General features: G+C 36.5%; 1 protein-coding gene across 1 annotated transcript in view; it reads right to left on the bottom strand.

Moving 5' to 3' along the window:
• The window catches only part of SWT1 (SWT1, RNA endoribonuclease homolog), a 124,026-nt gene that overhangs the window by 105,358 nt on the left and 336 nt on the right, over positions 1-18,332 (bottom strand). Inside the window, exons 2-5 of the mRNA XM_008066106.2 lie at positions 15,696-15,785; positions 10,160-10,243; positions 9,230-9,288; positions 5,334-6,075 (exon numbers count right to left, since the gene is read on the bottom strand). Coding sequence (XP_008064297.1) covers positions 5,334-6,075; positions 9,230-9,288; positions 10,160-10,243; positions 15,696-15,776 — 966 coding nt within the window. The 5' untranslated portion in view covers positions 15,777-15,785. The remainder of the gene's footprint in view (positions 1-5,333; positions 6,076-9,229; positions 9,289-10,159; positions 10,244-15,695; positions 15,786-18,332) is intronic.

The following is an 18,332-nucleotide window of genomic DNA, read 5'->3' as shown; positions in this document are numbered from 1 at the left end:
GATGGTTCAACATATGCAAATCAATAAGTGTAATCCACCACATAAACATAATTTTTTAAAAATCACATGATCATTTCAATAGACACAGAAAAAGTATTTGATAAAATCCAGCATCCCTTTATGATAAAAACCCTCAACAAAAAAGACATGGAGGGAACAGTTCTCAAAATAATAAAAGCCATATATGACAAACCCACAGCCAATGTCATCCTGAATAGAGAAGAGTTCAATGCATTTCCACTAAGAACTGGAACAAGGCATGGATGCCCACTGTCACCACTTTTATTCAACACAGCATTGGAATTCCTAGCTGGAGCAATCAGGCAAGAGAAAGAAATGAAGTGTGTCCAAATTGGAAAAGAAGACAGCAAACTATCTCTGTGTGCCAATGATATGATCTTATACCTAGAGAATACTAAAGATTCCTCCAAAAGACTCTTGGACTTGATAATTGAATTCAGTAAAGTTTCAAGAACAAAATAAACATACACAAATCAGCAGCACTGCTACACACCAACAGTGACCAAGTTGAGACTCAAATGGAGAACTCAATTCCATCTACAATAGCAGCCAAAAAGCTAAATTGCCTAGGAATCTGTTAAACCAAAAAGGTGAAAGATTTCTTTTTTTAAGGAGAACTATAAAACACTGATGAAAGAAACTGTAGAAGACACAAACAAATGGAAAAACATTCCATTATCAGGGACTGGAAGAATCAACATTGTTAAAATGACCATATTACCCAAAGTAATCTACAGATTCAAAGCAATCCATATTAAATTATCAATGCCAGTTTTCACAGAATTAGAAAAAGCAATCCTAAAATTCATATGAAACCAAAAAAGTATCAGAATAGCCAAAGCAATCCTAAGCAAAAAGAACAAAGCTGAAGGCATCATGTTACCTGATTTCAAATTATACTATGAGGCTACAGTAACCAATACAGCATGGTACTGATACTAGAGTAGCCACATGAACCAATGGAACACAACAGATAATAAACCAAACACCTACAATCAACTGATCTTTGACAAAGCAGACAAAAACATACACTGGGGAAAGGTTATCCTATACAACAAACAGTGCTGGGAAAATTGTATAGCTACATGCAGAAAAATGAAATTTGATCTCTATCTTTTATCATACAGAAAAATTAACACAAGATGGATTAAAGACTTAAATATCAGATTTGAAACTATAAAAATCCCAGAAGAAAACCTAGGAAAAACTCTTCTGGACACTGGCCTAGGCAAAGAATTTATGGTTAATGGACATGCAACAAAAACAAAAATAAATAAGTGGAACTTAATTAAACTAAAAAGCTTATGCACAGCAAAAGAAAGAATTAACAGAGCAAATAGGCAACCTACAGAAACTATATACCTGACAAAAAAACTAATATTCAGAATCTATAAAGAACTCAAACAAATTGACAAGAAAAAAGCAAATTACCCCATTAAAAAGTGGGCAAATGACAATATACAAATAGCCAATAAACATATGAAAAAATGCTCATCATCACTAATCATCAGGGAAATGAAAATTAATACCACAATTAGATACTACCTTATACCAATCAGAATGGCCATTATTAAAAAAAAAAAAAAGCTGGCACAGTGAAAAAGGAATGCTCATACACTGACGGCGGGAGTACAAATTAGTACAACCTCTTGGAAATCAGTATGAAGACTTCTCAAAGAACTAAAAGTAGATGTACCATTCAGTCTCCCACCACTAGGTACCTACCCAAAGGTACAGAAGTCATAATACAAAAAAGATACCTGAACTTGGATGTTTATCACAACACAATTCACAATTGCAAAAATGTGGAATCAACCTAAATGTCCATCAACTGATCAGCTGATTGTGAAAATGCGGCATATATATATGCCGCATTTTCACATAACATGGAATACAACTCAACGTCTTTTGCAGCAACTTGGAAGGAACTGGAGAACATCATCCTAAGCGAACTAACACAGGAACGGAAAACCCAACACCACTTGTTCTCACTTATAAGAGAACTAAACTAAGGATCTGCAAAGGCATAGAGAATGGTATAATGGACAGTGGAGACCCAATAGGGGTAGGGTGGGAAGGGGTGGAAGAATGAAAAACCACCTATTGGGTACAAGGTACACAGGTGGGGGTGGTGGGTACACTTGAAGCCCAGACTTCTTTGCCACTATACAATGCATCCACATAACCAAAAATTATTTGTACACACTAAAGCTATTGAAAGAAAAGGGGGGGGGAGAGAATTGCTTAACTGGGAATCTGACTTCCACTACAACATTCCAATATCACAATTCACATGATATAATACCATACACATCGCACACAGGCCCATTATAGCTTTACTATTCTATGACCCTGAGATTTATAATCCCTTCTTCATCTAACTTTAAATGTCACGATATTAAAGGTAGTCTTAAACTAAAAAGTGCCAAGCAAGTCAGAAATTATTATTAGAACTTCCCGAGGCTTCTGAAACTCTAAGCCTCTTTATTCTCTTCATTGGATTACCATTACCTTTTGCTCTCTTTGGTCACAGGCCACCTCCAGTGATTTCAATGAATTTTCTATCAGTAATCCAGAAAAGTTCACGTCAGTTGTCCCTGAAAACTTCATCCCTTTACAGTTAAATAAAAGGATTTAACTGTTTGTCTTTCCCTACCATGCTTTACTGGGATAAAGTCTTTCCTGAGGTGACAAAGGACTATCAATAATGAGGATAACAGTTTTATCACTGAAGTGACTCAAAATAGGAAATGCAACTATAGTGCTTCCCTGAGTATACCTCATTGGCTCTCTTCCATCTACAAACAAGCCTTTTTCATGAGATACAAAATCATATATCTAACAAACCACTCAAATATCCCCTCAGGGGATATAAAAAGGTTGCTGGTGATTATACAGGACAAACTTAATGCAAGCACAAATTTTTTTTAAATGTATGTTTCCTTGAAGTTTTTCATTCAAATTGCATGAAAAAGCAAATAAAGTGACGGAATATATACTGAAATATAGGCAAAAAAATCAGCTGGCGTCACGCAGAAAGAAAATGTCTGAAGTGTTTTCACAGTGGTGCCAACAATTCTTTGTGATACAAGGTAGCGATAAAGAGCATTTGTGTAAGAAAGGCAGCTGTGGGTATGGGCATTGTATGGCATAATCTGAAAAGATAGATAAGCAAGTTGCTGTGGCCTTAAAAGAAAGAGACTTTTGAAGTTGAAGGCAGACCATACTTAAGTATCAAGCAGCACAGATCGACTATATCTATCTGTACTAAGTTAGAAAAAATTGGAAAAGTAATACTTTTGATAAATTTCATTTTGTGATTTTGTAATTTACAGTTAGAAAATTTTTTTACAGTATTTAGTATGTTTATTTTTATTTTTTTACTTTTTTATTTTAAAGAAGTGGTATACAATCCAGGATTAGGTATACAAGTGGTCATCATACAGGTTATGTTTGGGCCTCCCTTTGGTCCCCACTTTGCCTGGTTTGAGATCAGGTACCCTTAATTGATATTATGTGCCCCTGCTCTCCCCTGGCAATGTCCCGCTACTGCCAATCCTTTTCTTATACAATCATAAATTTTGTACCCATTTATTTAGTTTGCAGAATAATGACAAAATGAAAAGACAAAACAGAGTTATACGTAGCAGTGAAGATGAGTTAGATTTAGACTCATCTTTGTGGTTTTCAGAATCATGAATGTGTTCTTCCACATTGTCTTCGAACATCAGAATGGACAATAAATTACATATTATTAATGTGGGAAGAAGAAAATAAGACTGCGTTGTCTGACTAGAAAAACACCAAGTGGAAGACATCAAGCAAGTTACTACTGCACAACTTATATCAATGAACCTGCAGTGCATGTTTGTTTCATGACTGCTTTATATATTACCACATGTTAGAAAAATATGATATAAAATTTAGATCTTTTTGTCATAAATAAGTTCATCAATATCCAAAATTCCATTATAAGCCAAATATCACTACAATAAAATAACTGGTTCCAATGCTATTCTATTTAATATGAAGTGATTCATTTTTCACTATTTCATAAAAAAGTGTGGTAAAGTTGCTGGTAGGTGATCCACAAGATATCTCCAAGTACAAATTAACATTCTTGCTATACACCTCTTTTGGTTTATGTAGTAATTCTATACAGAGCCAAGAGAAACTATAAGATGCACTGCAGAGATGTCTCATACTGTTCCTTAGATGTACCAAACAATGACACAATGATGATCACTGAACGTACTGGCAACTTCAAGTTCCTTTCCTTCATTCTATTCTAAAGAACTCAATAAAACACAAGAAGAAAATCTAGAGTTTCTTTGCTTTAAGAAAACAGTAAAAAGAACAAACTCAATTCTTTCCCTCTTTGGGCCCCTTCAAGTTCACTTGACCAAAAAGTACTCCCAAGCTCTTAGTTATAAGCCCTTCATTTTTTATAATACCTTACTACTGCAATCCATAGTCTTAATAGCTAAAAGTAGGTAGACCTAACTACTCTAGTTTATAAGCGGTCTACAAATTTCAGAATTTCTTAAGTTCCAAAGTTCTGAAGTTCCAAAGTTCTAAAGTTCTTTTGAAGGTAAATAATTTTATTTGCCATAGAAACAAAGCTACAGAGATTAGGTTCTCAAAGTAGTCCAAAAAGGCCAATTTATTACATAATTTTAAAGTAAAATAGGCGTGCCAAGTTTTCTAGCCTGGATTACGGCACATGTAGTTCCCACTCGTTCTTTATTTCTTACATGTTATATCATCCAGTAAACCTTTCTTACTGAATCCTTCCTCAGTGTACCAAAGTTATGTTAATCCCCTGTTGTTTATCCCCATATTAAATGACAGGAACTTTACTTATCATATTGAAAGAAATTGCTTGTGTCTCTCCTCACATGAATAAGCCCCTGAAAACAGACTGTGCTGTCTCTTAAAGTCATTTTATTGCAGTGTCTAGCACATAGCACTGAAAAAAATAACTTGCTTAATAACTAAACTATACAGAATATTACCCCCCAAGTGTTCTCCATTATCTGGAGTTGAAGAAGAACCTAAGAGACTGTTACAGTGCTTTTTTCAAAGGACTGTAACTGCTTCTTACCACATTTTAACATAGTCCCTTCTATTATGAATCCTTGATACCTGCCAAGATATCTTCCTAAAGAAGCTGGAATTAAAGAGAGTAAAATAAAGAAACAAATACATATCTTGATGAGTAAATTTGAATCAGCCCTCAATGATTATTATCAGTAATAGAAACAACTAAATATCCAACAATATTCTATGTTCGCCATTTTTTACTACCTTACCTGGCTTAGATTTTCCCTAGAACTTAAATCATTACTTTTTTGATGGTCATAATGATATTTTCCTTTCCATTCATGTACAGTCTGCTTATATGTGGAATCTGAAAATAAATGTTCAGTCTTGTGCCTATTCAAATTTAATGAAACCTGGGTGCTTTCCAGGCACACTCTTTCTTCTTGTTTAGTCTTTGATTTGTTAGGATTGATATTCAAGACATTTTCTTCTACAAGCTTCTGGAGGGTATCATGGGATTTTAATTGGAATTTTATATTGATCTTCCTTCTTCTAGATTCGAAGGGTTCCTTCATTATCTTGTGGGAATTATACTCCTGAGAAAATTGAATTCTCTTGCATTTCTCCAACACACATTTTTCAGAACTGTGTCTAAATTTATTGTTCCTTTCTTTCTGGAGTTCTCTCATCTTCACTTTCTGAGCAAGTAAATGAGACCATTTCTTTTCATTTGACTGGCCTTCAGCTTTAGGTTTCACATCGTTGGCAATCTTAAGACTGCTAAGGCTTTTAATTTCATGGTCAAGCTTACTCCTAGCATTTGTCAATTTAATATCTTTAGGTTCAAAATCTACACATTTACTTATCTCTTTTTTAGTTCCATTTGAAGAAGAACTCAGTGAAATAATGTGATTATCATTTGAATATGTTACTTCTTGGAGATTAATATGTCCTTGGGATGAAGAGCTGATTTTTGGTCTCTTTCTCAGAGTGTCAATTTCTATATTCAATCTAGAAAACATGACAAAAATTTAGATTATAATTACACATAATGTTGCACTGTATTATTTTAGTTGGGGTAACAGAATTAGGCCAACATCAAACTTCATAAAAAGTAGGGAATGGCTACAGTAAGAGCAAAGCAAAAAAGATTACTCAATAAATAGTGCTGGAACATTTAATTTGCCACTGGAAAAAAATACATTTACAGCTTTACATAATATCGGACAACATAAAAATCCAAGTGGACTAAACACTTAATTGTAAAATCATCATCATTATTCTTATTATGATTATTTTATACTTCATACTAGGGGTGCCAAAAAATGTATACACATTCACTCAAAAGATGGCATCAATCAAATGCATGTTAGCATCACTATATGGCAGGCAGGAGAGTAGAACTGGCCAGTTCAACCATCTACCAAGTGCGACTTTCATTCATCTTTTGCTATCAATACATATTGAGTATTACAACTTTAATACAGTTTTTTCCTTTCTTAAATTGTGTATACATCTTTTTGGCACCCTTTGTATTAAACTATGAAATACCAGAAAGGAAAAAGATATTTATCTGATTTCTTAATAAAGAACTTCCTAAACTTAGCAAGAATGGGATAGATAACAAAGGAAAATAATAATAGTATATGGCTATTTTAAAACTTTAGCATATGAAATGTTAATAAAAAATTTTTAAACTGGGAAATGGTATTTGCTAGATATGTGACAGCTTATTAGCCATGGTATATAAAAAGCTCATCAAAGAGTACTAAGATTCTAGAATAAGGCATAAACTGAAAATTAATGAAGGAGAAAAGGAAATGATTAACAAATATTTGGAAAAAAAAGATTGACTTCCCTAGTAATCACAGACATGCTAATGATAACAATAACATAACAATTTTCTTCTGTCAAACAAGCAAAGATGTTAAAACAATATGAAATGCTGGCAAGGAGTTATAAAATGGACCCTTTTATATGTCACTTAGAAATGCAAAATAATGTAAAAGTTCTACAAAGGAAAGTAGTAATATAAATTAAAAGCTCTAGGCCAGGTGTCATGGCTCCTGCCTGTAATCCTAGCACTTTGAGAGGCTGAAGTAGGATGATCACTTGAACTCAGAAGTTTGAGATCAGCCTGGGCAACATAGCAAGACCCTGCCACTACCAAAAAATCAAAAAATTTGCTGGGCATAGTGGCTCATGCCTGTAGTCCCAGCTACTCAGGAGGCTGAGGCCAAAGGATACCTGATCTCAGAAGGGTGAAGCTATAGTGAGCCATGATTACACCACGCACTCCCAGACTGGGTGACAGAGTGAGACTCTGACTCAAAAAAAAGCTCTAAAAATGTTTATATTCTTTGACTTCTCAGTAATTCCCATTTTAATAATCTATACCAAAGTGAAACAAATCAGAAACAAACTGAAAGAATATATTGAAAAACATTCAATTCAAGATTATTTATAATAGCAAAAAAAAAATCAGATAGAAAGTAACTGCTAAAATTTTAGAAGTGACTAAATAAGTGTAATATATTCATATGATAAAATATCATAGTTCTTTCAAAGGATGTTTATGAAAAGCTTTTAACGACATAAAACAAATTAATATAATATTAGGCAAAAAGACAAACAGGACACAAATTTGTATATATAATATGATCTCAGTAATTTAAACAGCATAGTAAAAAGGCCAGAGAGAAATATGCTAAAATGTTAGAAAGAGCAATAGCTAGAGGTGATAGTTATATTTTCCTGATTAATAAAAATAGATACTATTTTGTAGTCAGAACAAAAGGGGAAAAAATTTTCAATCCAACATGATCCATTAATTTGTATCAGAGTTTTTATAGGAGCTTCACCTGAGTTTCCATCTGTTTTTTTGTTTGTTTTAATCTCTCTTTTGTACAAAAACAGTGTGTATCATTATTTATCTGCCAGTAAGTACCAATAAAACTAAACTTTAAATTTTATCAGAACCTTGTAGTTCTCTGAGCATTTTCATGTTCCTATTTTATTTGCTATTCACAATAGCCCCATGCTGCATATTTCATAGCAATCTATGCACCATGGTCTTGGTCACACAATTAATGAAAACTCAATACTGATTAGAGATTATTTAAAAATTTAATAATCAAGATTTTAAAATATGCCACTGCAGGAACAATAATTTGTCAACATTATCAGTTGCTAGATTGCTCTGTTGGCCATCATAATATTTTTAATGCCATTTTAATTGTTTTTCCATAAATCCCTATTTTCAGAGAAACCTTGATCTTAGCAACTTGTTTCAGACATTAATTATACTTTTTGTAGTTATTTACTCCCATGAGCAACAAGAAATTCCTACAAAATTCTGTAAGTTTCTATCTAAAAAAAAAGCAGAAATTAAAGAAAAATTATTTCCATTACTCTTACCATTGTTCCCCAAGTTCTGTAGCTGTACCACATGCTGGCTAATCAACATGGTTTTAGAGCCATATAAATTCAGTAAGATACATAATTATCTTCATGGGTAATAAATAAAGATAATTTAATCCAAATTTCTAAATTAGCCTCATAACTTCTTTCACTAGCACATTTAATGAAACTATGTATCTTATAATCATATGCCCAAATCAAATAACTTGAGATAAAATTCTACATTTTATTTGAGTGTCATTTACACAATAGTTTTGAAAAACTTTTACTTTACTCAACTTTTTCCACATTTATTTGAGAAAATTCAATCATTATAATCCGTGATGTAGCTGGAGATATTTGCATGCAAAACAGTACTAATCAAAGTAAATAAAGGATTTTCGAAATCTAAATATTTAGTCTCACAATTCTAAACCAAAGAAATAAAAAGCAGTAGGGCACAGTGGCTCACACCTGAAATACCCCCAGAATTCTGGGAAGCCAAGGCAGGAGAATTGCTTGAACTCAAGAGTTTACCTAGGCAGCATAGAGAGACCTCATCTCTACCAAAAAAAAATTTTTTTTAATTAGCTAGGCATGGTGGTAAGTGCCTGTTGTCCCAGCTACTTAGGAGTTTGAGGTGGGAGAATCACTTAAGCCCAGGAGTATGAGGCTGCAGGGAGCCTGACTGTGCCATGCATTCAGCCTGGGTGATAGAATGAGACACCAACTCAAAAAAAAAAAAAAGATAAAAGGAAAAATGTACCTTTTCAGTCCTTGTCTTCTTTTTGTATTACTGTACAGAATGTCTGTATGATTTGATTTCTGAAATTTAAAAAAAGTCTGTTATTTAGGAAATACAAATTATGCACTTGTACTTATAGACAATATTTTTTCCATAGCTATGTCAGTGATAGCTGACATGATAATTTACTTAATCCTTCCAATAATCTTGTGGGACAACTATTATCATCAATCCCATTTCACAGATAAAGCACCCAAGGTGCCAAGCGAGCTAGGTATCTTTTTCAACGTCACAGAGCAAATCAGTAGCAGAGCCATCATTTTAAACCACATCTGTCTGACTCTCTCTACTCTGTCTAGAAGATAAAAGGATAAGTAAAATGAAGTGTACAAATAACCTACTATCACCCATGGACTAGCTTTATGTGTTTAATATGTTGTCACGTTTCTAAATATTTGTTTAAGAGTGGAAAGAATTTTGGACTTGGCCCTGTTGCTGTATATAATTTTGGGTCCTTGGATAAGTCATTTAACCTGCTGGATCCCAGTTTCTGAATCTGAAAATGCTAACAAAATATCTGTATTGGCTACCTCAAAAGGAGATTATAAAGACAAATATAACCATACACGTGAGAAGCCATACATGTAAAACTGTCTAGGGGGTGGAGTAAAAAATAAAATAAAATAAAAATCTCTAAACTTGTATCTATGTTGTCTAATCCCACACGGTAGGGTTAAACAGCACAAGAAATAAAGAACTTGATAAATGCTTTTCAGTGAGTAGAAGAAAGACAAAAAAAACAACCACTGGTTTTACCTCTATTGCCTATCAAAAATTAAGTATAATAAAAGTTATGAAAAAGTAGTGGGGGAAAATTTATATCATAAACCATCTAGTTATAGATTAAAACTTAATATAAGTAGTTTTTAGTTATGGTAGCTGAACACTCACCAGTTTTCTCTTTTCTGATGAAATTGATCTTATAGAGGAAGGTGAACTCGTAGAACTTGCTGAGGTTTTTTCCCTTTTCTTGTCCTTAGAATGCCATTTGGAAACAAAAAAGGCACAAAATGAAGTACAACATAAAACAGCATTATTTCATCACTAGTATTATAAATCAACATTCTCATTCCATAAGGAACTTCAGTGGGAAACAAACTGTGATAACAGGAAGGGCACTCAACTAGAAATCAGAAGCCCTTGGTGCTAATGAATTAGAGCTGAGATGGGAAACCAGTGTCAGAACAAGGTTGTTGTGAGGTGGCATTGCCACAGTGAGAGTCAGTCTCCTAAAAAGCAAAGTCTCATATTCACTCATTTTTCAGTGGATTCTGAATTCAACAGACCTATGAAGAACTTGTTTGGAGTACCTACTATGTACCAAAGGCATTTGAAACATTGGGAAGAGAGTAATAAAAAAAGAATAAAAGTCCAGGCCTTCATGAAGGTAAAAATCTAGTGCAGGAATTTACAAATAAATAAGTACTATATTTAGTTCATCAGATTATACTATAGAAAAAATAAAGCAGAGAAAGGGAAAAGGAAGGACTGGGAATTGGGAGTCGGGATATTTACAATTCTAAACAGAGTAGTCAGAAAAGATTCCACTAATAAGTTGGCATCTGAAAAGAGAACTAAACTAAGTAAAGAAATAAACCAGGAGAATAATGAGATAAAGAGTTTTCAATTCAAAGGGATACTAGTAAGGGCAAAGCCCCAGAAACAGGAGCATGCCTGCCTTGTTGGAACAAGAGCAAGGAAGCTATGGAGCAGAAAAACAGAGTATTAGAAAAATGAGATGCAGAGAGGTGCTTTGTTAGACCTTTGTCAGGACTTTATATACTCTAAATGAAGTAGAAAACCACTAGAAAGTATTAAGCAGAGGAGTGATGTGATTTGACTTATATTTTAACAAGATCACGCTGGATGCTGTGTTGGAACAGATTAAGAGGAAGCAAATGCAGAAGTAAGGAGATCAGTTTGGAAACTACAAAACTAATCTAGGAAAACAAACTCATTGCTTGGATCATGAGGATAGCAGTAGAGAAGGTAGTCAGACTTTGACCATAGATACTTCATTTTATTACACCTCACTTCATTGCACCACGCAGATACTGCATTTTTTACAGATTGAAGGTTTGTGACAACCCTGTGTCAAGCAAGTCTATCAGAGTCAGTTTGCAAACAGCATGCACTTACTTTGTGTCTCCGTGTCACATTTTGGTAATTCTCGCAATATTTCAAACACTTTCATTGTTTTTATATCTGCTATGGCGATCTGTGATCAGTGATCCTGGATATTACTATTGAAATTGTTTTGGGGCACCACAAACCCATATGAGACAGCAAACTTAACCGATAAACATGTGTTCTATATTCCGCCAATCAACTGTTTTCCCATTTCTCTCCCTTTTCTCAGGCCTCCCTATTCCCTGAGACACAAGAATATTGAAATTAGGTTTTATTAGCATACAATGGCCTCTAAGTGCTCAAGTAACAGGAAGAGTCGCACACTTTAAATCAAAAGTTAGAAGGGATTAGGTTTACTGAGGAAGGCATGTCGAAAGCTAAAATAGGATCACAAGTTTCTTGGGCCAAACAGCCAAGTTGTCAATGCAAAGAAAAAGTTCTCAAAGGAAATGAAAAGTGCTACTCCAGTGAACAAACAAATGGTAAGAAAGCAAAATAACCTTACTGCTAATAGGACCAAGTTTGAGTGGTCTGGATAGAAAAATCAAACAAACTACAACATTCCTTAAATCAAAGCCTAATCCACAGCTACTCTCTTTAATTCTAGGAAAGCTGAAAGAGGTGAGAAAGTTGCAGTAGAAAAGTCTGATGTTAGCAGATGTTAGTACATGAGTTTCAAGGAAAGAAGCCATCTCTATAACATAAAAGTGCAAGGTGAACAGCAAGTGTTGATTTAGAAGCTGCAGCAAATTACTCAGAAGATCACTGATGAAGATAAATACACCAAACAACAGATTTTAAATGTAAATGAAACAGGCTTATAATGAAAGACAATGCCATCTAGGACTTTTATAGCTAGAGAGGTGATGATGATACCTGCCTTCAAAGCTTCAAAGAACAGGCTGACTCTATCATTAAGGGTTAATGTAGCTGGTGACTTTAAGCTGAAGCCAACACTCCATTTACCATTATGAAAATCCTAGGGCCCTTAATAATGATGCTAAGTCTACTCTTCCTATGTTCCAGAAAAGGAATAACAAAGCTTGGATGACAGCACATCTGCTTATAACATAGTCTACTGAATATTTTAAGCTTACTGTTGAGAACTTCTGCTCAGAAAAAAGGTTTCTTTCAAAATATTATTGTTCATCGATAATGCTCCTGATCACCCTAGAGCTCTAATGGAGATATACAATGAGATGAATGTTGTTTTCATGCCTGCTAACACAACATCCATGCTGCAGCTCATAGATCAAGAAATAATTTCAACTGTCAAAACTTATTGTTTAAGAAATACATTTTCGTAAGGTTTATACAACTGCCATAGACAATGATTCCTCTGATGAATCCAGGCAAAGTAAATTGAAAACCTTTTAGAAAGAATTCACCCTTCTAGATGCCATTTAAAACATGATTCATAGAAGCAGGTCAAAATATCAACACTAACAAGAGTTTGGATGAAGATGATTCCAACCCTCATGGATAACTTTGAGAGGTTCAAGACATCAAGGAGGAAATAACTGCGAGAGATCTAAAACTGGAGCCTGAAGATGTTACTGAATTGCGGCGATCTCATGCTAAAACTTTAATGGATGAGGAGTTGCTTCTTATAAATGAGCAATGAAACTATTGGCAAAGATGTTATAAACATTGTTGAAATGACAACAAAGGATTTAAAATATTACATAAACTTAGTTGATAAAGAAGTGGTAGGGTTTGGGAAATTGACTCCAATTTTGAAAGAAGTTCTACTGTGAGTAAAATGCTATCAAACAAGCCGGGCTCGGTGGCTCAGCCTGTAATCCCATGCCTTGGGAGCCTGAGGTGAGTGGATTGCCTGAGCCCACGGGTTCGAGACCCACCTAGGCAACTTGGTGAGACCTCATCTCTACAATAAATCAAAAAATTAGCCGGGCGTGGTAGCGCATGCCTGTAGCTTCAGCTACTTGGAAGGCTGAGGCGGAAGGATCGCTGGAGCCCAGGAGGTTGAGGCTGCGGTGGCCAGGAGTGGCCACTGCACTCCAGTCTGGGCGACAGAGTAAGACTCCAACTCAAAAAAAAAAAAAATGCTATCAAACAGTATCACATGCTACAGAGTAATCTTTTATGAAAGTAAGGATCAATCAGTGCAGTAAATTTCAGTGTCAACTTATTTTCAGTCATTGCCACAGCCATCTCAACCTTCAGGAAATCACCACCCTAGTCAGTCAGCAGCCATAAACATCAAGCCAAGATTCTCTGCCAGCAAAAAGATTATGACTTGCTAAAGGTTCAGATGATAGTTAGCATTTTGCAGCAATAAGTATTTATTTATTATTATTATCTTTAGAGACAAGGTCTTGCTGTATCACTGAGGTTGGAGCTAAGTCACTGCCACCTCAAATTCCTTCAGGAAATCTTCCCTCCTCACCCCACAGTATTTTTTTTTTTTTTTTGAGTTGGAGTCTCACTCTGTTGCCCAGACTGGAGTGCAGTGGCCGCTTCCAGCCACCGCAGCCTCAACCTGCTGGGCTCTGGCGATCCTTCTGCCTCAGCCTTCCTAGTAGCCGGAATTACAGTCATGCGCTACCACGTCTGGCTGATTTTTTGATTTATTGTACAGATGAGGTCTCGCTGCCCAGGCGGGTCTCGAACCCGCGGGCTCAGGTAATCCACTCACCTCAGCCTCCCAAAGGCGCGGGATTACAGGCTGAGCCACCGAGTCCGGCGTATTTTTTAACAAAGGTATGTACACTGTTGTTTTTTTTCCAGACATAATGCATTGCACTTAATAAACTACAGCATAGCATATTAAACATAATTTTTACATGCACTGGGAAACCAAAAAATTTGTGTGACTCGCTTTACTGCCAATATTCATTTTCTTGCAGTGGTCTGAAACCAATCCTGCAACATCTCCAAGGTACGCCTATATATTTACTATAAAGAGAAAGGTGATAGAACTTGCTGATAGACTGGATGCAGGTAGAGGGTAACCACAACAGTTTCATCCTAAGCAGCTCAAAAGATGGAATCACAATCTACTAAGTTGGAAAAGCCAAGCCTGGGCACCAAAAAGGTTACAGTTTAAGAAGATGAGGAGGAACTAGCAAAGGTCACTGAGAAGCAGTCATCAAGTAGGGAAAAGCTAGGTGAATTCCTTAGCAAGCAAACTCACACAACAAAAGGGCAAGGTGAAAGTGTTTTAAGGAGGCGTAAATAGCTATGTCAAATACTGCTGAGAGGTCATGTGGGATGAGGTCTTGGAATTGACCAACGAATTTAGCAACATAGAATCCACTGCTGGCTTTGATGAGAATGTACCTGGAGGAGTGACCATAAGAAAAAGTCTGATTAGAGTAGGTTTAATAGGGAATGAGAGGGAACTGCAAACAGCACACCAATTATTAATGGCAAATGAGGGTGGGGGGTTATATAGACACTGTAGAGAGTACAGGGTCCCCTTTCCATTACACCTGAGACACCAAATTAGTAATCAGAAAGCTAATAAATAGGAACAAACACCAAAAACTACAATAATATCTGAAACTTCACTAAGGTCTTTATGACTAACCTGCTACCAAAGAAGTTACTTCTTTCATGAATATTAACCTTGGCCAGATCAGTCTCTCACCTTAGACAGTAATATGGCATAAACATTGTCTGATTCTGATGATGAACTATAGGCAATTCAGAGAGTATACAATAAAACTGACTGTATGGTTTTCGTTTGTTTGCTTTGGTTGCATCAATCACATTGCTTTCTTGCTTTCTGGAAATAACACACAACTCAATGAGATATCCTAAATTTCACCAACCAAATCACCTCTTAAGGTAGTTTCTGAGAGTAACAGCAAAGACATGGCAAGCATGTTTTCCCTACTATTAGCCTCATCCACATAGCATTGGCTATTCTGACTGATTACAGTGCAATCCTAGCCAAAGTAGAGGAACTTGAAAAAGAAAATGTGGAACAAGTCCATTGATTGGCGAGTTACTGCCAAGAACGAGAGGGTTTGGGGACTTAGAACTGAAGTCAAAAATACCTAGGCAAATTATTTACCTCTAAGTAACTACTCTCTGAGCCTCAGTTTCTTCATCTGTGTAATTGAGATAATAATAGTACCTACCTCACAGAGTTATAAGGAATAAATAAAATGACACAAGAGTTGGAAAAGCAAATGACTTCTCCTAGGTCACCTGGGCAGTACAAAGTATTTACATAACTCATTATAATAGTGAGATATAGTTTTCTACTAAATAAAATTAAATTGTTGGGGGGGAAGTTATCCTTACATCAGTAAATCAAAATTCTTACTTTATCACCAAAATTGAGTGATGAGGTGGTGTCTTTCCTCTGAGACTTCTCTTTTTTCCCACAAGATTCTTTGTTGGACATACTGAAAAGCTAAAATAAACATTAAAAATACAATATGTATTTTTACCACAATAAAAAATAAACTAGAAATTATTCTTCTTTCAGTTTCTTTCAAACTATGCCCTGAGCCCTGACATCTCTCAAACATCAGATCATGATTTTTAGCTGCCTGCAGGACTGTTGTATTTTGCACCACCTATACCTCAAAACCAATTAGTCATAAATTTCATTTTCCCCAACAAAACTACTGTCATTCAGTGAATGAGACTTTAGGCAAATCACAAATATTTTTTGAGTCCTGGTGTCATTATATGTAAGATAGACCACCCATCCCAGATGATTTTTGAAATACTCAAAACAACAGATGCAAATATACCTTGTACAGGGCAGTACATAGTAGGGTCGAAATACATACTTGCTTGTGTGGTTGTCTTTCTATTAAACCCTGAGCTCCTTGAATATGTGGAATTAAAAACTTAGGAGCTGCTCATAAATGCCTGCTCAGTGAATGAATGAGTGAATTCTTCTGCCTCAGAATATTTTCTCTTTCATTCTGAGCCACTTCCAACTCTTGCTCATTAATTTCTCTGTCCTCTTCCCATCCCAGTCTTACTTTGCCATTCCTAGTCTGGACCAAGTCAATATTGTTGGCTGATGACCATACTGTGGACTATTCAAGGAAAAACACTTATATGTTCTCTTTGACAAATGTTTAAAATTTACATTAGTTTGAAATTCCTATTGATTTTATGTAAATCAAAACATAATCTAAATGAGGGAAGATTTCCTCTACTAGCCAGTCTCCAGAATTGCTCCCAACAATTCTTGCTGCTTGTCATCACACTCTTATGTAATCACCTTCCACAATGAATAAGACTAACCTGTGTACCAATAAGATATTGCTACATGGTGGTATGTGGCTAAGTCATATTAGACTTTGTGCCTTCTTCCTTGATCTGTATTGGATTGTTCACTCTAGGGAAAGCCAGCTACCATGTCATGAAAACACTCAAACAGCCTGTGGGGAAGCCCACCAGGGGAGACCTGTTGGCCTTTTGCCAACAACCAGAGCCAACCAGAGCCAAATTCTTCAAATTTAAGAGATTCTTTCTTTAGGATATCTCAAGAGCAGGGACCATGCTTAGAAATCTTTACAAAATACCCCATCGAATCTACATGCTGAAACCCAACCCTTTATATCTTCTGGTTTCTAGCTGTATTAAACGATGAGGTTAACATATTGAATCCAGTTTTCAGTTAACCATTCAGTTATTTAGAAATTGAAAATCAGCCGGGCTCGGTGGCTCAGCCTGTAATCCCAGCACTTTGGGAGGCTGAGGTGAGAGGATTGCCTGAGCCTGCGGGGAGACCCGCCTGGGCAACTTGGTGAGACCTCATCTCTACAATAAATCAAAAATCAGCCGGGCGTGATAGCGCGCGCCAGTAATTCCGGCAGGTCGAGGCTGCGGTGGCCGGGAGCGGCCACTGCACTCCGCTCTGGGTGACAGAGTGAGACTCCAAATCAAAAAAAAAAAGAAATTGAAAATCATCATGAACAATAGGAAAAAAATAGAAAAAATAAAAATTCTTGGATAATACACAAAAATAGTAAGCATTTCTATAAATTATAATCAGTAGTATCCTATTTTTAATAGATTGTTAAGCTGTGAGTCAACTGCACACGCTGCGTACTAGTTAAAAGTTGCTGGGGGCACTAAAAGGGATTTACGACTATATCTCACAGAAGTTTCGTTGGGATAGTTTACCGCCATTGAACTGGGATCTGAAACAAGTAGGAAACGCCAAGAAGATAGGCATTCATCAGCTTTACTAAGTGTGTGCCTTACACCTGAGACTAAAATGGGCTTCCCTCTTTCCTGCCGCCTATAATGTTGGGCCCAATCCCAAGCAGGGCTGCCAGACAGCTCAAGTTTTGCCTGTCTTGCCCAGTGGGTTTATCCGGAGGGGAAAGAAAAGAACAACTAAGTGCCAAGTCGGCCCAGGGAGCGAAGAGAGAAGCAGGGGGCGCAGGGGACTTGCTGGCATACGCCCTGGGCATCTGAAACGCATCAATCAAGTGCCTGGAAGTTCTACACACCCAGAGCTCTGGTTATTGAAAGCCTAAGAACGGTCCGGCGCGGTGGCTCATGCCGAGGCGAGAGCATTGCTTGAGCCCAGAAGTTCGAGACCAACCTGGGAGACACAATGAGACCTCATCTCTACAAAATAATCAAAAAATTAGCCAGACGTGGTGGTGTCCGCCTGTAGTCCCATCCAGTCGGGAGGCTGAGGCGAGAGGATCGCCTGAGCCCAAGGAGTCGAGGCTGCGGTGGCCGTGAGCGTGCCACTACATTCGAGCCTGGGAGAGAGGGAGACTCTAACTCAAAGAGAAAAAAAAGGGCCTAAAAACAAGGCAAAACACCCAAATCCTACGCACTTGGACGCTTACGGCCACGCCACAGAGCTGCTGCTACTGGCCACGGGAAGGCGACCGCAACAATAAAACAGATGAGACGCGTGTCGGCGTTACGGCGTGGGTCAGTCTGCGAAATGACGCGCGGACTCCAACTCCAAGTC

Source organism: Carlito syrichta, unplaced genomic scaffold, assembly GCF_000164805.1.
Source record: "Carlito syrichta isolate Samal-C Ts95f unplaced genomic scaffold, Tarsius_syrichta-2.0.1 Scaffold308845, whole genome shotgun sequence".
NCBI classification, from domain to species: Eukaryota; Metazoa; Chordata; class Mammalia; order Primates; family Tarsiidae; genus Carlito; species Carlito syrichta.
Note: the sequence above shows the minus strand (reverse complement) of the source record. Positions and strands in the feature narration are given on the sequence as shown.